Source organism: Trachemys scripta, chromosome 12, assembly GCF_013100865.1.
Source record: "Trachemys scripta elegans isolate TJP31775 chromosome 12, CAS_Tse_1.0, whole genome shotgun sequence".
NCBI classification, from domain to species: domain Eukaryota; kingdom Metazoa; phylum Chordata; order Testudines; family Emydidae; genus Trachemys; species Trachemys scripta.
The window spans coordinates 14916378-14930918 of record NC_048309.1 but is presented as its reverse complement, the minus strand read 5'-3'; the positions used below and the strand labels follow the sequence as shown (position 1 = coordinate 14930918).

Genomic DNA, 14541 nt, shown 5'->3' with positions numbered 1-14541 from the left:
AGCCAACGATGCCAGGAATACAAACTTTGACCTTTATCACTTGTATGTTCAAGACGATCCCTTAAAGAGCTTTTTGTTATGAAAGCTTGTAGTCAAACCACCACAGCTGGAATTTAACACCTATCCACTTCCCTGACTTTGTTTTTTCCTGTTGTCCCACAAAACAACAAAGCAATCTGGACAATTTTGTTGACTGGGCAGAGAACAGAAACCTACAAACCAAACTAAATGTCTCCAGGAATGCTGAATGGCAACAGTTCATCTCCACACATCACTTATGCAGGTGCAGTATGTCCACCCATTTGATAAATTGGTAATGGAACTTATAGTAGGAAAGCAGATATTTCGGTGGTGTAGACTTGTGTGCCCATTCCTAGAGGCAAATATTTAACTTCTTAGGAAGATATCCAACTACATTTACCATTCTTTCAAGTCCTCACTGAAATCTTATATTTTGTTCACTGACGATAGAATTCTAAAGCTCATTATTTCTGCTTTAACATCCTGCACTCACATATACGGGCTAGTCTTTTGCTAGGCACAATAATTATTAATGAATTGTTGTAACAGCCGTTGGTGTTTTAGCAGATCAAGGCTAGGTCCGCATCTTCAAGAGTTAACAATAAAATTTAGACAAATCACAGGATAACTGCTTAAGTGAAAGAAAGTGTGGAAAGATGTTAGCGAGGAGATCAACATAGAAAAACTACAGGGAGCCTCTTCAGTGTTTTCTTTCTTCCCCTTTGGAAACTGAATTATCTTAACCTCTCAAAAATGCATTTGATGACACTGATCAATTGGAACCAGGAACAATCTGTCATATTATTGAAAGTTTGCTCTTGACTTTTCCTTGTAGGTTATTGAGAAGTCAATCAATAAGTCATCCCTTAAAGGTGAAGTTTTCAACTTTTTCCAGCATAAGACATTTGTTTTCCTTAAAGAACTGTACACAGACCCTAAATGCCAAACCTCAAATTGCTTGCTTAATCAACCAACGCATGTTTAGTTTTTTTTTTAAAAAACAGGATTCGTGTTAGGGAAATAAAGCTTTAAGAACTTGATTGTGTAGGAGGGAGATGCAAGTTTACCTGGAAGACCAACGGATTTATTTTCCTTGGGACAAGTTTTTGTTTGGTTTAGATGTTTTGTTGTTGTTGTTGTTTTCTGGGGGAGGGAAGGGGATGGCAATAGCGGACGAGGATGTTGGAAAATATTTTACTATTCCTATGAAACCATTCATACATTCAAATTGCTTTTTTAAAACCAAGAAAAGACTGAACACTTTTTGAATGGGTACACTACCCATTCACTACCCCTATCATGTGGAGATGTAGCTAGGATTAGTTAACACATTTCAAAACTCAATAATCTAAGTATTATTCTATGTAAGAGTAACACAATCAACATTTGAAGAGTCTTTCTACATAAATGAATCATCAACGGCTAAATTTAGAAACACTCAAGATATTTCTACTTTTTTCAAATGGAACTAAAAATATTGCCATTAGCTACTACTGTTATTTAAATTATATTATATTTTCTACTTTATACTCTATTCTACTAATATTGATAAACACCTGCAGTATCAGAGTAGCAGTTACTGATGTATATAGTCCTTTAACTAAAAGCACTTCACTCTAAAATAAAATTTTTACTGAATTTTTCAATTACTTCCTTTTTTAAATAAGATACAAAACCATTAAAACGAAAACTTTCATAGAGTATGAAAACAAGTTGTTCTATATTCAGATCAAGCACTTACTGTTTGGGTCAAAAAATTACTAACAGCATTAACCCAAGTTATAGGTTTCTACAACATCCATACTTTATCACAACAGTTATGATTTCAAAAGGTCAGAAAAGTTATGTAAAAATCTCATTCAACTTGTTGATATCATTTGCAACTTGGAGTTGTATCTACTGTCTTTGTTGACTGAGGCCCTTTTATCCTGCAAAAGGATCCAGGTGGATCCAATTTCAGATAACCTCTGTCAGTACAGGCATCCATTCATGCATACCCAATAGCAGAACTGGGCCCTGGACTAAATATTTTTTAGGATTGCAGAGTCAATACAGCTATAGAACAGTGAGCTGGGTTCTACCCTGCCACATGCAGAATCAGCAGAACTGTTATCTATGGTTCGGATCCTGCCAGGACCGGCTCCAGTGTTTTTGCCGCCCTGAGCGGCGGAAAAAAAATAAAAATAAAAAAAGACGCGATCGGCGGCACTTCGGCAGCAGCTCTACCTTCTCTACCAGCTCTTCATTCTTCAGTGGCAAGTCCTTCCCTCCGAGAGGGACCGATGGATTCACCGCCGAAGACCCATACGTGCCGCCCCTTTGCGTGGCCACCCCAAGCACCTGCTTGCTGTGCTGGTGCCTGGAGCCGGCCCTGTATCCTGCAGTTAGAAATATGCAGTTCAGACCCACAAAGCACTGGTGAAGTAAGAGAGGCTCCACACAAGTGGACCTCTGTGCTTGGGAGGGTCTGTCAGGGGCCTAAATTCTGGTTACCAAATCTTTATTACTGGTGATGAGGCAAGAGGCAGAAAGACAACATCTTGATTTGCAGATATCAGGCTAAGTTTGCAGTAATAGCCATAAAAAAAAAAAATCCATTGTCAACTGATTAAAATTTATACAGAGGTCACTGAGAGATACCCATGGAAACATTTTGGGGAGCACTTTTCAGAGGATACCACCACTTTGCCATTAGATTCTCCTGACTTTTTAAACTGATCCACATTATTTAAAATGTTTTTATTGTTTCAAAGTCTATTGCATTGTAATTGGCTGTGCGGCAGGGCCAAGTGCCTCAGTGAAGGCAGGCACTTGTTAAATAAAGGCCCTGATCCTACACTTGACTTTGCATGAGAGAAACACCATACAGGTTTGTAGCCCCTTTGAAATCAACGCAGCTCTACACAGATGCAGAGGTTTGCCCACACCGTCAGATACAGGATAGGGGCCAAAAATCATTTGTTCATCTATTCACTCCAATCCCTCCCTGTTGATTACAAGTGAGCTAATTTACCATTTTAATGGAACCATTAAGATGTAGCTCAATATGATAAGAGAGAAACCATGTGACTTATTACTGGAATCCTTGTCCTTCCTCATCCCAGTTCCAATTATTCTTTGGTTTTCCTCACTTGCTGCATCACATCGATTATTATTTATTACTTTCATTACCACATCACGTAGGAGTCAGAGTCATGGAGCAGGATCCCACTGTGCTAGGTGCTGTACAAGTGCAGAACAAAAAACCAGTCTCTGCCTCTACATAGTCTCTACGTAGGCACAGCAGTCTTCCTGCATGATCTACATAGTAGGAACAGGACGTTAAATTAGAAGGTGCTCAGGGTACAGATCAGGTCTTTGCATATGTTCTTTGATATACTTGGCACATTTGGGTACTGTCCATAACAAAAAAGCAAACCACAGCTTTTTGTCTCAGGATACATAACCCACAGAAGTCCCTACAGAGGTATGGGCTGTGACACCATCAGCATTTTGAGATTACTCAATACCATGTCTCTTTTAGAACTGACGGATTATGGACTACAGAGAGTGGTTATCAGGATGTCATGGCTAAACTGGCATTTTTATTTGGGTGAGATAACTGTATAACTCAGTCAAGACCAGACCACAGTGACAAGAAAATTGTGAAAAACATATCCATTATTCAAGCAATACAACTGCAGAATTCAGAAGTCGCCCTTGACTGCACACTTGGGGGTCAATGTTGTGGCTATGGCCAAGAATGGCTACTACCATTACCAACTTATTAAAACACCTGTTTCTTCTTGACATGGACCACAACCATCCTTTCCTTTGTTCCATCTCAGTAACGGTACTGTAATGAGTTCCTCACTTTCCCCCTTGAAATGAATCTGGAGGCTGAAACTGAAATGGAACATGGCTGTTGCCTTGTTAGGAGGAGGAAGATCAGTAACATGGACTTGCCCTACACTGGCTACAAGTATTTCAAACAGTTCTAGCTCTTTGTATTAATATATGAAGTCATTCATTTAGGTCTCTGAGTATATGAACAATTTCCTCCGGCCTTATGTGCCTTCCCAGCAGTTACATTCAGTTTGAGAGGTCTACTGTTAAGTTAGGGTCAGAAACTTTAAGGTCAGAAGGGACCTTTGGTCAATTATTATTATTTATTTATATTACAGTAGCACATAGAGACTCCAATCAGAGATGTGGACCTCATTGTGCTAGGCACTGTACACACAGATAATGAATGCTGCAAAGAGTCTCTTACAATCTAAGCAGCAATCAAAACCCTGGATATCACTTTTTGGGGGGCTGTATATTATTATTAATTATTATTTGTACTGCAGTACTACATAGAACACCCAGTCATGGGCCAGGACTCCATTCTGCACCTGCTACCATTTTCTCCCTGTTCCCCTCTAACTAGTTGGAAATTGATCCTTTTGTGCCAGGGGCTTGAGATGGATGACTGATACTGTCTGACTGGTTAGTCTCTCTTTAGACTTATAATATTTTGGGGGGAAGGAGGCCGCTTTGCTTTGCTTAGGTACTTTGACAATGCACCCAGTATATTGATTAAATAACTGATTTATGTCACAGGCTGTTTGACAAAAGACAAGACTGAAAATCATTGTAAATAAGTCACTTCTCTGGAGTGTGACTGTCTTTAAAAAAAGAGAGATCAGGACTTGTATAAAGAAAAACAAAAGTCACAGAATCTCAAACCACTACAATCAATGCAGATTGCAAGCTGTCAACAGTTCTTGCTAGCACAGACAATATTGCCTCCAAGTTAGAGCTCCCTAGCCAGTGACAGAGGGTTAGTGCTTAGGTTACATCAGGGTAATTGCTGTCAGCGTCTGCTAACAAGGCACACCACAACAGAATGCCCAAAAGAGACCTATGGAGCTCTAAGAAAGCAAATCAGCTAAGGAGCATTGAGGAATATCTTAAGCCCCTCGTACAGCTGATCCTTTATCTCATAACTGAACTTTAAGCAGTGGCCAACCCAGGAACTGTCATAACAGATTACTACATGTTCCACAGTCTAGTCCTCAGTGTCCAGGCCAACTTCACATTATTAAATCAACATACTATCAGCTACACAACAGAAACCTTATCCATCAACAGAACATTTTAACTGAAGTTGTTGAGCAACCTACAAAGAATCCAAATCACAATTACTAACCAAAAATATAACAAGATGGTAATTGACATGTACTCTTCCTTATTTGTTCCGACACAAACATGATTTCTTTTGAGATTTTGGTCTATTTGCTACAATTGTATACCATATTTTTTTTAAAAAGATTAATTTGTCATCATAATACAACATTACTTTCCAGTCAGCAAGCTTGGATTCCTAATCTATACACACATTTTGTACTGGTATATTGTTGTCAGTTAGGGCTGTGATTTTTTTTTTTTTTAACTGAAATAGTTACACCAGTACAACCCCTAGTGTGGGCACAGTTACATTGGTATAAAGCACTGGCACAGCTTATTCCCTTACCTGCATGGGAATAACTATACCAGTATAAACCAACTTTATATCAATATAATCAATACATCATTAGGGGTTGTACTGCTTTAGCTATACCAATATAATTAAAATTTGTAAGGAGATATAATCTTTTGTTATAGTTATAAATATATTTCTGTTCCTGAAAACAAGTGTATTGTCATTATAAAAACCCCACTCAGCGAAGCAACAGCCTGCAATCTGCCAACGTATTCTATGATTCTATAACACTGAGCTAAGCAACACAACGATCCTGATCAAATGTTAATGTTAAATGATAAATACATTAAATGAAAATCTGTATTCAAATGGCTTGTCACACGCATGCCCCCGCCACAAGATAATCTACTGACAAGCCATCCAGCCAAGGTTTTCATAGCCATCCCAATCACCATGGTGCCTGAGTGCCATTGAAACATATGGGCTGATTTTCAGAGGAACCGAACACCCATTGAGGGAGTCAATACGTCTGAAAATCTGGCCATTGCCAGTTTGTTCCTGATCACTAAGGCTTAGAGCTGTCAGGCTATTTCTTTGTTTAAATTTGTTTAAGAAAGAAAAACTGGGTGTGTTGATCTCTTCATAACAGCAATAATAGGAGTGCCAAGTGACTTCATCTGAGGCTCATTCCTCAAGCTTGTCAATATAGGAGCCTCCAAGAGGTCTCTATTGTTTTATTTGGCCACTGGTCCTGCTGTCACAGGGAGAGATGGCAGGGGGGTTTGAAGCCAGCGGGGCTCTCGGCCTGCACGAGGGCCTATTATTTTAGCGTAACAATGTTGCCGTGGCAGGATCCTGCCTTTTCTTGCAGTTGTGCTGGGCTGGGATCGCAGCGCTGGGTGTGCCACCGACAATGGCGTCAGGAACAACCTGCCGGAACGCTGCTGCGGCCGCCGCCGTACAGGACCGTGGCCAGGCAGCCCCGGGCGAGAGAGGAGACCTAGATTTGTCCCTTAGTAAGGCCACCCTTCCAACACCAGCTCTCAGCCTCCCAGGGGGCTCCTGCAAGACCAGCGACCCTCCTAGGTCCCCTCCCGAAGAAGGGCGCTTTCCTCAGTACGATCTCCCCTTCCCAAAGGAGAGGGGATCCCCTAATGCCAGACCCGCTGTGTGTCCTTTCCTAGGCGGGTTGTGCTGCTGAGCGGGGGCAGGGCCCTGCTGGAACAAACAAAGGCGAACCGGGCCCCCTGCGCCCCAGCCAGCCACATGGCGAGACAGCCGGGGTCCCCTGCGCTGCCGGGACTCCTCAGCCGGGCTCCTCTCCCCAGCCCAGGGAGGAGGAGGAGAAGAGCAATCCCCACCGATCGCTCCCTCCCTTCCCCCGAGAGCGGGCCACGGAACCGGTTCCAGGGCGGGGCTGGATGCCCACCATCAGCCGGAGCCCAGCCGGACACATCAGCCCCCGGGCACAGGGCAGGGCCCAAGAGGGGCGCAGTCCCCTGCAGCCGCGGGGCACCAGCCCAGCCAGCCGGGCACCGGGGAAAGCGAAGCCGGGTATGGGGAGGGGGTTTGGGGACGGGCGGCAGCCGCGGGACCGGAGGGGAGCGCCCGCTGCGGACCCCGCGCTCACCCGCTCCGGTGCTTGCTGTCCATCCGCTTCTTCTGCCTGACTGGCTGCAGGGGGATGTTATCGGTCATGGCCGCGGCGGCTGGGCGCAGCCGGGGAGGAGCGGAGTGGGATCGGCTTCCCAGCAGCGCCTCGGCTCGGCCTCTCCGCGGTCTGACAGCGTCGGGTGGGGGGCTGGGCCGGGCTTCCAGCACGCAGGTAACGTGCCCGCTCGCCGCCTGCCACTCACACCAGCCGGGCTCAGGCCCCCTCCGCTGGGCGCTGCACCCCGTCTGCACCTCCTCCAGCTGAGCTACTAGCACTGCACCCCTGCACGCCAGCCACTCAACACTGCACCCCATCCCATCTACTGGCACTGCACCCCTGCACGCCAGCCACTCAACACTGCACCCCATCCCATCTACTGGCACTGCACCCCTGCACGCCAGCTGCTCAACACTGCACCCCATCCCATCTACTGGCACTGCACCCCTGCATGCCAGCCGCTCAACACTGCATCCCTATCCCATCTACTGGCACTGCACCCCTGCACGCCAGTCGCTCAACACTGCACCCCAACCCATCTACTGGCACTGCACCCCTGCACGCCAGCCGCTCGACACTGCACCCCTATCCCATCTACTGGCACTGCACCCCTACACGCCAGCCGCTCGACACTGAACCCCATCCCATCTACTGGCACTGCACCCCTGCACGCCACTCCATCGACACTGCACCCCCAAGCCATCTACTGGCACTGCACCCCTGCACGCCAGCCGCTCGACACTGCACCCCATCCCATCTACTGGCACTGCACCCCTACACGCCAGCCGCTCGACACTGCACCCCATCCCATCTACTGGCACTGCACCCCTGCACGCCAGCCGCTCAACACTGCACCCCATCCCATCTACTAGCACTGCACCCCTGCACGCCAGCTGCTCAACACTGCACCCCATCCCATCTACTGGCACTGCACCCCTGCACCCCAGCCTCTTGACACTGCACCCTTACACCCCAGCCGCTCAATGCTGCACCCCCAACCCATCTACTGGCACTGCACGCCATCTGCTCGACACTGCACCCCAACCCCCATCCTCACCCACTGGACACTGCATCCCACAGCCCACCCCTAGCCCCATCCTCACCCACTCGACACTGCACCTCTACACCCCACCCCTAACCCCCATCCTCACCCCCTGGACACTGCACCCCTCACCTCACCCCTACCCCCCAGCCTCACCCACCCGACACTGCACCCCACACCCCATCTACTGGTCACTGCGCCCCTAAACCCCACCCACCCGACACTGCACCCCACACCCCATCTATTGGTCACTGCACCCCTAAACCCCAACTGCTCAACATTGTACTCCACACCCCATCTATTGGTCACTGCATCCCTAAACCCCAACCACTCAACATTGCACCCCGCACCTCATCTACTGTCCTCTGCACCCATAAACTCCACCTGCTCAACACTGCACCCCTAAACCACACCCACTCAACACTACACCTCCAATCCCCATCCTCACTGGGCACTGCACTCCCACCCCCCATCTACTAGACACTGCATCTCTAAACCCCACCTGCTCAATACTGCACCCCCAACCCATCTACGGTCCACTGCACCCAAACCCCCCATCCGCTTAACACTGCACCCCAAAACCACACCTGCTCGACAATGCACCCCCCATACTCCATCTACTGATCATTGAACTCCTAAACCACATCCACTAGACACTGCACTCCATGTGCTGCACCTGCCTATACACCTCTGGTCATAGAATATCAGGGTTGGAAGGGACCTCAGGAGGTCATCTAGTCCAACCCCCTGCTCAAAGCAGGACCAATTCCCAACTAAAACATCCCAGCCAGGGCTTTATCAAGCCTGACCTTAAAAACCTCTAAGGAAGGAGATTCCACCACCGCCCTAGGTAACCCATTCCAGTGCTTCACCACCCTTCACTGCACCCCTTCCCACTGCACCTGCCCACAACCCCTCTGGGGAACTGCCCCCAAATCCTACACCTCCCCCCTGCACTTCCACACCCCAGGCACTGGTTACTGTACCCCCTCTCACTGCACCACCTCATGCTATCTACTTGTCACTGCTCCCTCTCTCAGATACCCTCCCAACTACTACCCAACACCCACCCCCGCAGGTACTGGTCCCCTTTACCTCACTGACTCCCTGCACTCCGGCCCCTGGGCACTGATCCCTGACACCATCCTTACAACCCCACCATCACCAATCTAGGTCAGTATAGTTCCCTCCTACTGCTACTCAACCAGCTGGACTAAACACTATCCCCTTTACATTCCCATGTTTTGTGCTCCTACAGCTTCTCCAGCCATCCCTTCCCACAACACAGCTGCCGCCTCCTCCTACTCAAACTAATAAGTTTCAGACCCACTGTTCCCCCTGCTACAGCCCTGCTCCCTTTTCTGTCCCTACAACTCTTACAGTCAGTGTGTTAAGAATACAGGTGGAGGCAAGTACTTCCTCCTACTGCCTTCTCATCACCCTTGAGCTTCTTCATAGTTCCTCCTCTCCCGCAGTTGCTGTAACTTTCTGCCTGCTCCTGGCAACATGCCAAGCAATGGATCCCTCACTGGGAACAGACTGGTGGGGGAAAAGAGGTCTGGAGTTTGGCATGGTGACCTAAGGGGGAGCAGACATATTGCTAGTGGTAGGGAGGCTACCAGGAACCAAGGGTTTCAGGTGGGGATGCGGGTGGAGATCAGGGTGCAGGAGGAGATGCTGAGGGAAGGACTAGCACTTGCCTTGCCTGGCTAACTAAGGCAATGTGGGGAGGTGGAGGCGAGCCACACTATGATACAAGGCTACCATGAGCTCCTCCACTTGGAGTGTCAGTAAGGAGTGTCTCCTCTCCCCAGGAGATGCAGCTGGGTGGGTGTTCCCTTGTCCCCCACTAAGAATGGCAGCAGAGCGTCCTCTCTTTAGTGGAGCAGTCAGGGATGACCAGATACCAGCACCCAGGATGTATGCAACGCGGCTATGACAACACTGCAAAAGAAAGAAAGAAAGAAAGCTCAGATTCTGACATAAATACCTGACTACAGAAGCTGGGGCCGCATGCCTTAATGTGGGCTTGCTTCCTTCTCCACCTGAAAATCTTCCTGTGGTGGAGCAGGAGGACTGGGCCTGGTCCCAAGGTCTATCACCTCCCAGGTAGGTGCCCTAACCACTGTACTACAGTCATTCCTACTCATGCTCTCTCTGTGTGGCCCACTGACTGCTAAAATTGTCACTGGACCAGCAAAAAAGTATAAGTAGGAATGGTTGTAATCCAGTGGTCAGGGCATCCAGCTTGGAGGTGGAACCAGAGGTGCCAACTTTCTGATTTTCCTGGGGTGCTTGACCCCTGCCCCAGGCCCTGCCCTCACTCTGCTCTGTCCCCTCCCCCAAGCACGCCCAGCCCTCACTCTGCCTCTACCTGCCCCTGCTCCTCCCCTTCCCCCAAACAGCTGATCAGTGGCGGGCAAGAGGCGCTCTGGGGGGGGGGGAGGGAGAAGACCCAATTGGCGGGCCCCCAACACCCACTATTTTTTTCTGTAGATACTCCATCCCCGGAGCACCCACGGAGTCAACGCCTATGGGTGGGACCAGTCCCCCTTTCCACCCATTCTTTCATGAGGTATCTACAGTGGAAGAGCTTCATCAGGAGAGAATGAGGGATACCCAACGTCAGACTATCCCATTGCTCAATGATTAGAAAGCACACCTCAGAGATGGGAGACCCCTGTTCAAGTTCTTTCTCCCCCTTGTTCAGGGAGGGGGGAATTGAAGCTGGGTCTTCCATGTCTCAGGTGAGTAATCTAACAATCTTCTCCCTGGTCAGATTTTGAATGGGACTCAATCTGATCAATATTGCATCTGAAGAAGTGAGGTTCTTATCCACGAAAGCTTATGCTCCCGATACTTCTGTTAGTCTTAAAGGTGCCACAGGATCTCTGTTGCTTTTAATCTGATCAGTGTGCTCAGAGGCCACATACTGGCTTGGGCCTTACACATGACTTTGGTAAATGTGGAGATTACCATCAGCAAAACTTTTGCTAGGAAAACTTATCCTAGAAGGAAGTTGTTGTTTTAGGAAAGAAGCACTGTGCATATTAGCATACAGTCTCTTCTTGATTAGCATATATTTTAATGAGTGTTGCTAAAAGAACCTTACTTCTCTGTATGGTTTTTATATCATCCATTTTTACATAAATATAAATTTGAAATCATTGTTCTCTTGTAAGTTAAAACCTACTCTCTTTGCCTGTCTTTCACTCATCTTGAAAGCTGTCCAGGTTTGGTACCAGGAAAATGCATAATAGAAAGTTATTAACTTTATCATTATTTTATTTATTATTTGTTAAGCAACAGTGCAAGTGTGTCCATGCTAGGATTAAAGGTGCTACATTTCAGCTCACATGTTTTAAAACCCTAGTGCCAGTAGGGTAAGAGTGTGCTATGTTGTACAGGACACAGTTCCTGTCCCAAAGAATTTACAACCGAAGGCTCTGATCCCACAGAGACTTATGCATGTGTTTAACTTTACACACCCTGAGTAGTCCATTGATTTTTAAAGTTAAGTGCTGGAACAATTTTTAAGTGGGGGTTCTGATGATGGAAACCATATATTTGGTGTTTGTTGTTACTACTTCAAGCTGGGTGGGTGGGTGCAGTAGCACCCCCAGCACCTTTATTTCCAGCACGACTGCTGAATCTAATTGGCTATCCTCACACTCAAGAGGGCAATTGAAGTGGGATTCCCTTATTCCCCCTAACCAGTCCACCTCATAAAATGTCACATATGGTTATACAGGAAGCATCTTTTTACTACATTTTTCCTTAGTATTAAAATGCCATCTCTTTTAGCTGCAGGAATAAATTGAGTGGGATGTTTTATTGTGAGACAGAAACAGGATGGTAACATTCCCTCAAAGTGATAATTTAATAAGAGTAGCAATCAAGGCACTTAAACAGGATATTATATTATAGCCAAGAAATGCTTTGAGAGGTAATGTAATCGGTAGTAGCCACAAAACCACTCCTAACTGTAGCCTTATACTGAAAACTTAAGTCTGTTTGTAACTGATATAAAAACCCAAAGAAGTGTTATTCACTTTGACTCTGATTGGCACAAATAAGAGCTTTAAAAGATTATTTTGTGCATCACAATTTGGCCCCAGTTCTCCATCCTTCGGGATGGAAATAAGTTGCACTGATCCATTCCCTAGTGCAGCTGATATCCTCTTCTGTGCCAGTTCCTCACACCTGCCTAACTATTCCCCTTCCACATGCAAGGGACAGAAATAACTCAGCCCCATGCTGTGACACACAATGCTAGTAACTCTAGCAGAGAAGTAAGGTGGTTCATAGCATGGTTCACAAGTTGGCCCTTTGCTCTTACAGGAATCTTTGCATAATCACCCGAGAGATAATGAACATTAACAGAGATACAGCAACAGCAATAGAAGCAATGGTACTGTTATTCTACAGTCCACTGACTCACTAACAGAGCATCTTGCGGTACAAAGAAGCAATCTTTGAGAGTCAAACTCATGTGGACTTTCATTTCCCCCCTCATTTTATGTTCTGCTGTTTTTCATTTTGTATTTAGAGAATCACAGTAAAGAACAGTAGCCTTCAGCCGTGATCTAGGCTGCTCTGTAGCCAAATGGGCAAAGCACTTTTTGGGTAGGATTAGCCTTGTTAAAGACACTGCATACACTCTCTTGGGTCAGCAGCCACACAGTCCCCTCCACAAACCCTTGATTTAGAGGGGGAAAAAACATGACGCATATTTCCTCTGTATTTTCTGGATGAATATGAGACAGTCCCCATAAAAAAAGTCTATGACCATGGGCTGAGGAATTCGATCTGTTAAGTCAAGTGCCATAAAACCCACTTTAGTTTCTCTGATGCCACTAGCTTCTCTCTCTGACATTTAGTTTTTGCATGCACAGAGCTTGAGGCAAACAAGCAAACCCTGGAAAGACCTGTGTGTCACCCAGTTTCTACCTCACAACTGCTCATTAGAAAGGGGCTAATTATTTTTCACAGCTTTAATTCATTACCTTTGTTTTCTTCTCTCAGGCCCAATCTATGCCCCCCAGGTTGTTCTAAATCAGTGGTCCTCAAACTTTTGTACTGGGTGACCCCTTTCACATAGCAAGCCTCTGAGTGCGACCCTCCCCCCCCATAAATTAAAAACACTTTTGAATGTATTTAACACCATTATAAATGCTGGAGGCAAAGCAGGGTTTGGGGTGGAGGCTGACAGCTCGTGACCCCCCCATATAATAACCTCACGACCCCCTGAGGGGCCCTGACCCCCAGTTTGAGAACCCCTGTTCTAAATGTTGATTAAGTTAATACAATAGTGTTCCATTAAACTTAAAGGTTGGCAGATCTTTTCCTAATTTTTTTTTCCCTGAGTGATTTAGGACAGCACCAGTTCTGATCCAACTGGCAACCTACTATCATATCTATATTGTAGGAAGAGTTTATTGTTATTTATTGAGCACCAGTGTGCTTTTCATTGTTAAAGTGTGGAAGAAATTGTTAAAGAACAGCATTTTTTAAAAGTCAAAGGGCAAGCCCACATTTTTATCCAATCAGCAGTACAAAGCCACCAGTATGTTGAACCAGGTGATTTCAATACCTTTTTCTATTACAGCAAAGAGAAGCTTCTGTTTTGTTATATGCTAAATACACTCGTGAGTCTTTTGAGAGCCACAAAACAAATGCACATAGACAAACACTGGTCTGATATTTTACTGATGGAGTTCCAGCAAATGGCTTCAGACTCTTTATCTGTTCTTCCACTACAGACACTCCACCAGCAATGCTGGCTAGATTTCTCAGGTTACCAATGGTATTTGTGAACGGGCATGGAGAATCAAGGGGACTTTAAAGGAACTCACTACTGCTCTGTATGCATCTTTTCTTGTCTACACCACTGATCTCATTTCTTCCTCCCTCCTTCCACTCAACAGCTCTTTTTGTTTCCTTCTCCCACTTTTTCATCATGTCTCTTTCCGTGCTGCTCCCAACGCCTGGATCTCCCTGACATATCTGTTGCATTAGCCAGCTACTCTTTCTTTGTTCAAATCTTTCATTCACATTACATTTGATGTTACTGGAACTACCGGTGGTACATCGCTCTTACACAACACGTGGAGGAGAGTGAGAAAAACCACTTTTACTTTACATCCCTTCAATAGCAACCATCTCTGTATTTTGTCAAATTCAGGGCGATATCCTGCAAATTTTGGGCCATTCCTGCCCAAGCCTTATTAACATAGGGGCCTTTCTCTATACTAGGGAAATTCATCAAGCTACAACCCTGCTCAGAACAAAGTTTAGATGACACAGTGCTAAAGAGAGAGACGAGTGAGTGAGCCAATATCTTTTATTAGACCAAATGTTGTTGGTGGAAGAGACAAGTTT

At 46.1% G+C, this 14541-nt stretch overlaps 1 protein-coding gene across 1 annotated transcript in view; it reads right to left on the bottom strand.

Annotated features, from left to right (window-relative positions):
- ATP9A (ATPase phospholipid transporting 9A (putative)) overlaps positions 1-7251 on the bottom strand; it is a 90489-nt gene extending 83238 nt beyond the window's left edge. The window contains exon 1 of the mRNA XM_034786648.1: positions 7098-7251. Within this exon, the coding sequence (XP_034642539.1) occupies positions 7098-7165 (68 nt within the window). The 5' untranslated portion in view covers positions 7166-7251. The remainder of the gene's footprint in view (positions 1-7097) is intronic.
- Positions 7252-14541: the final 7290 nt, after the last annotated feature.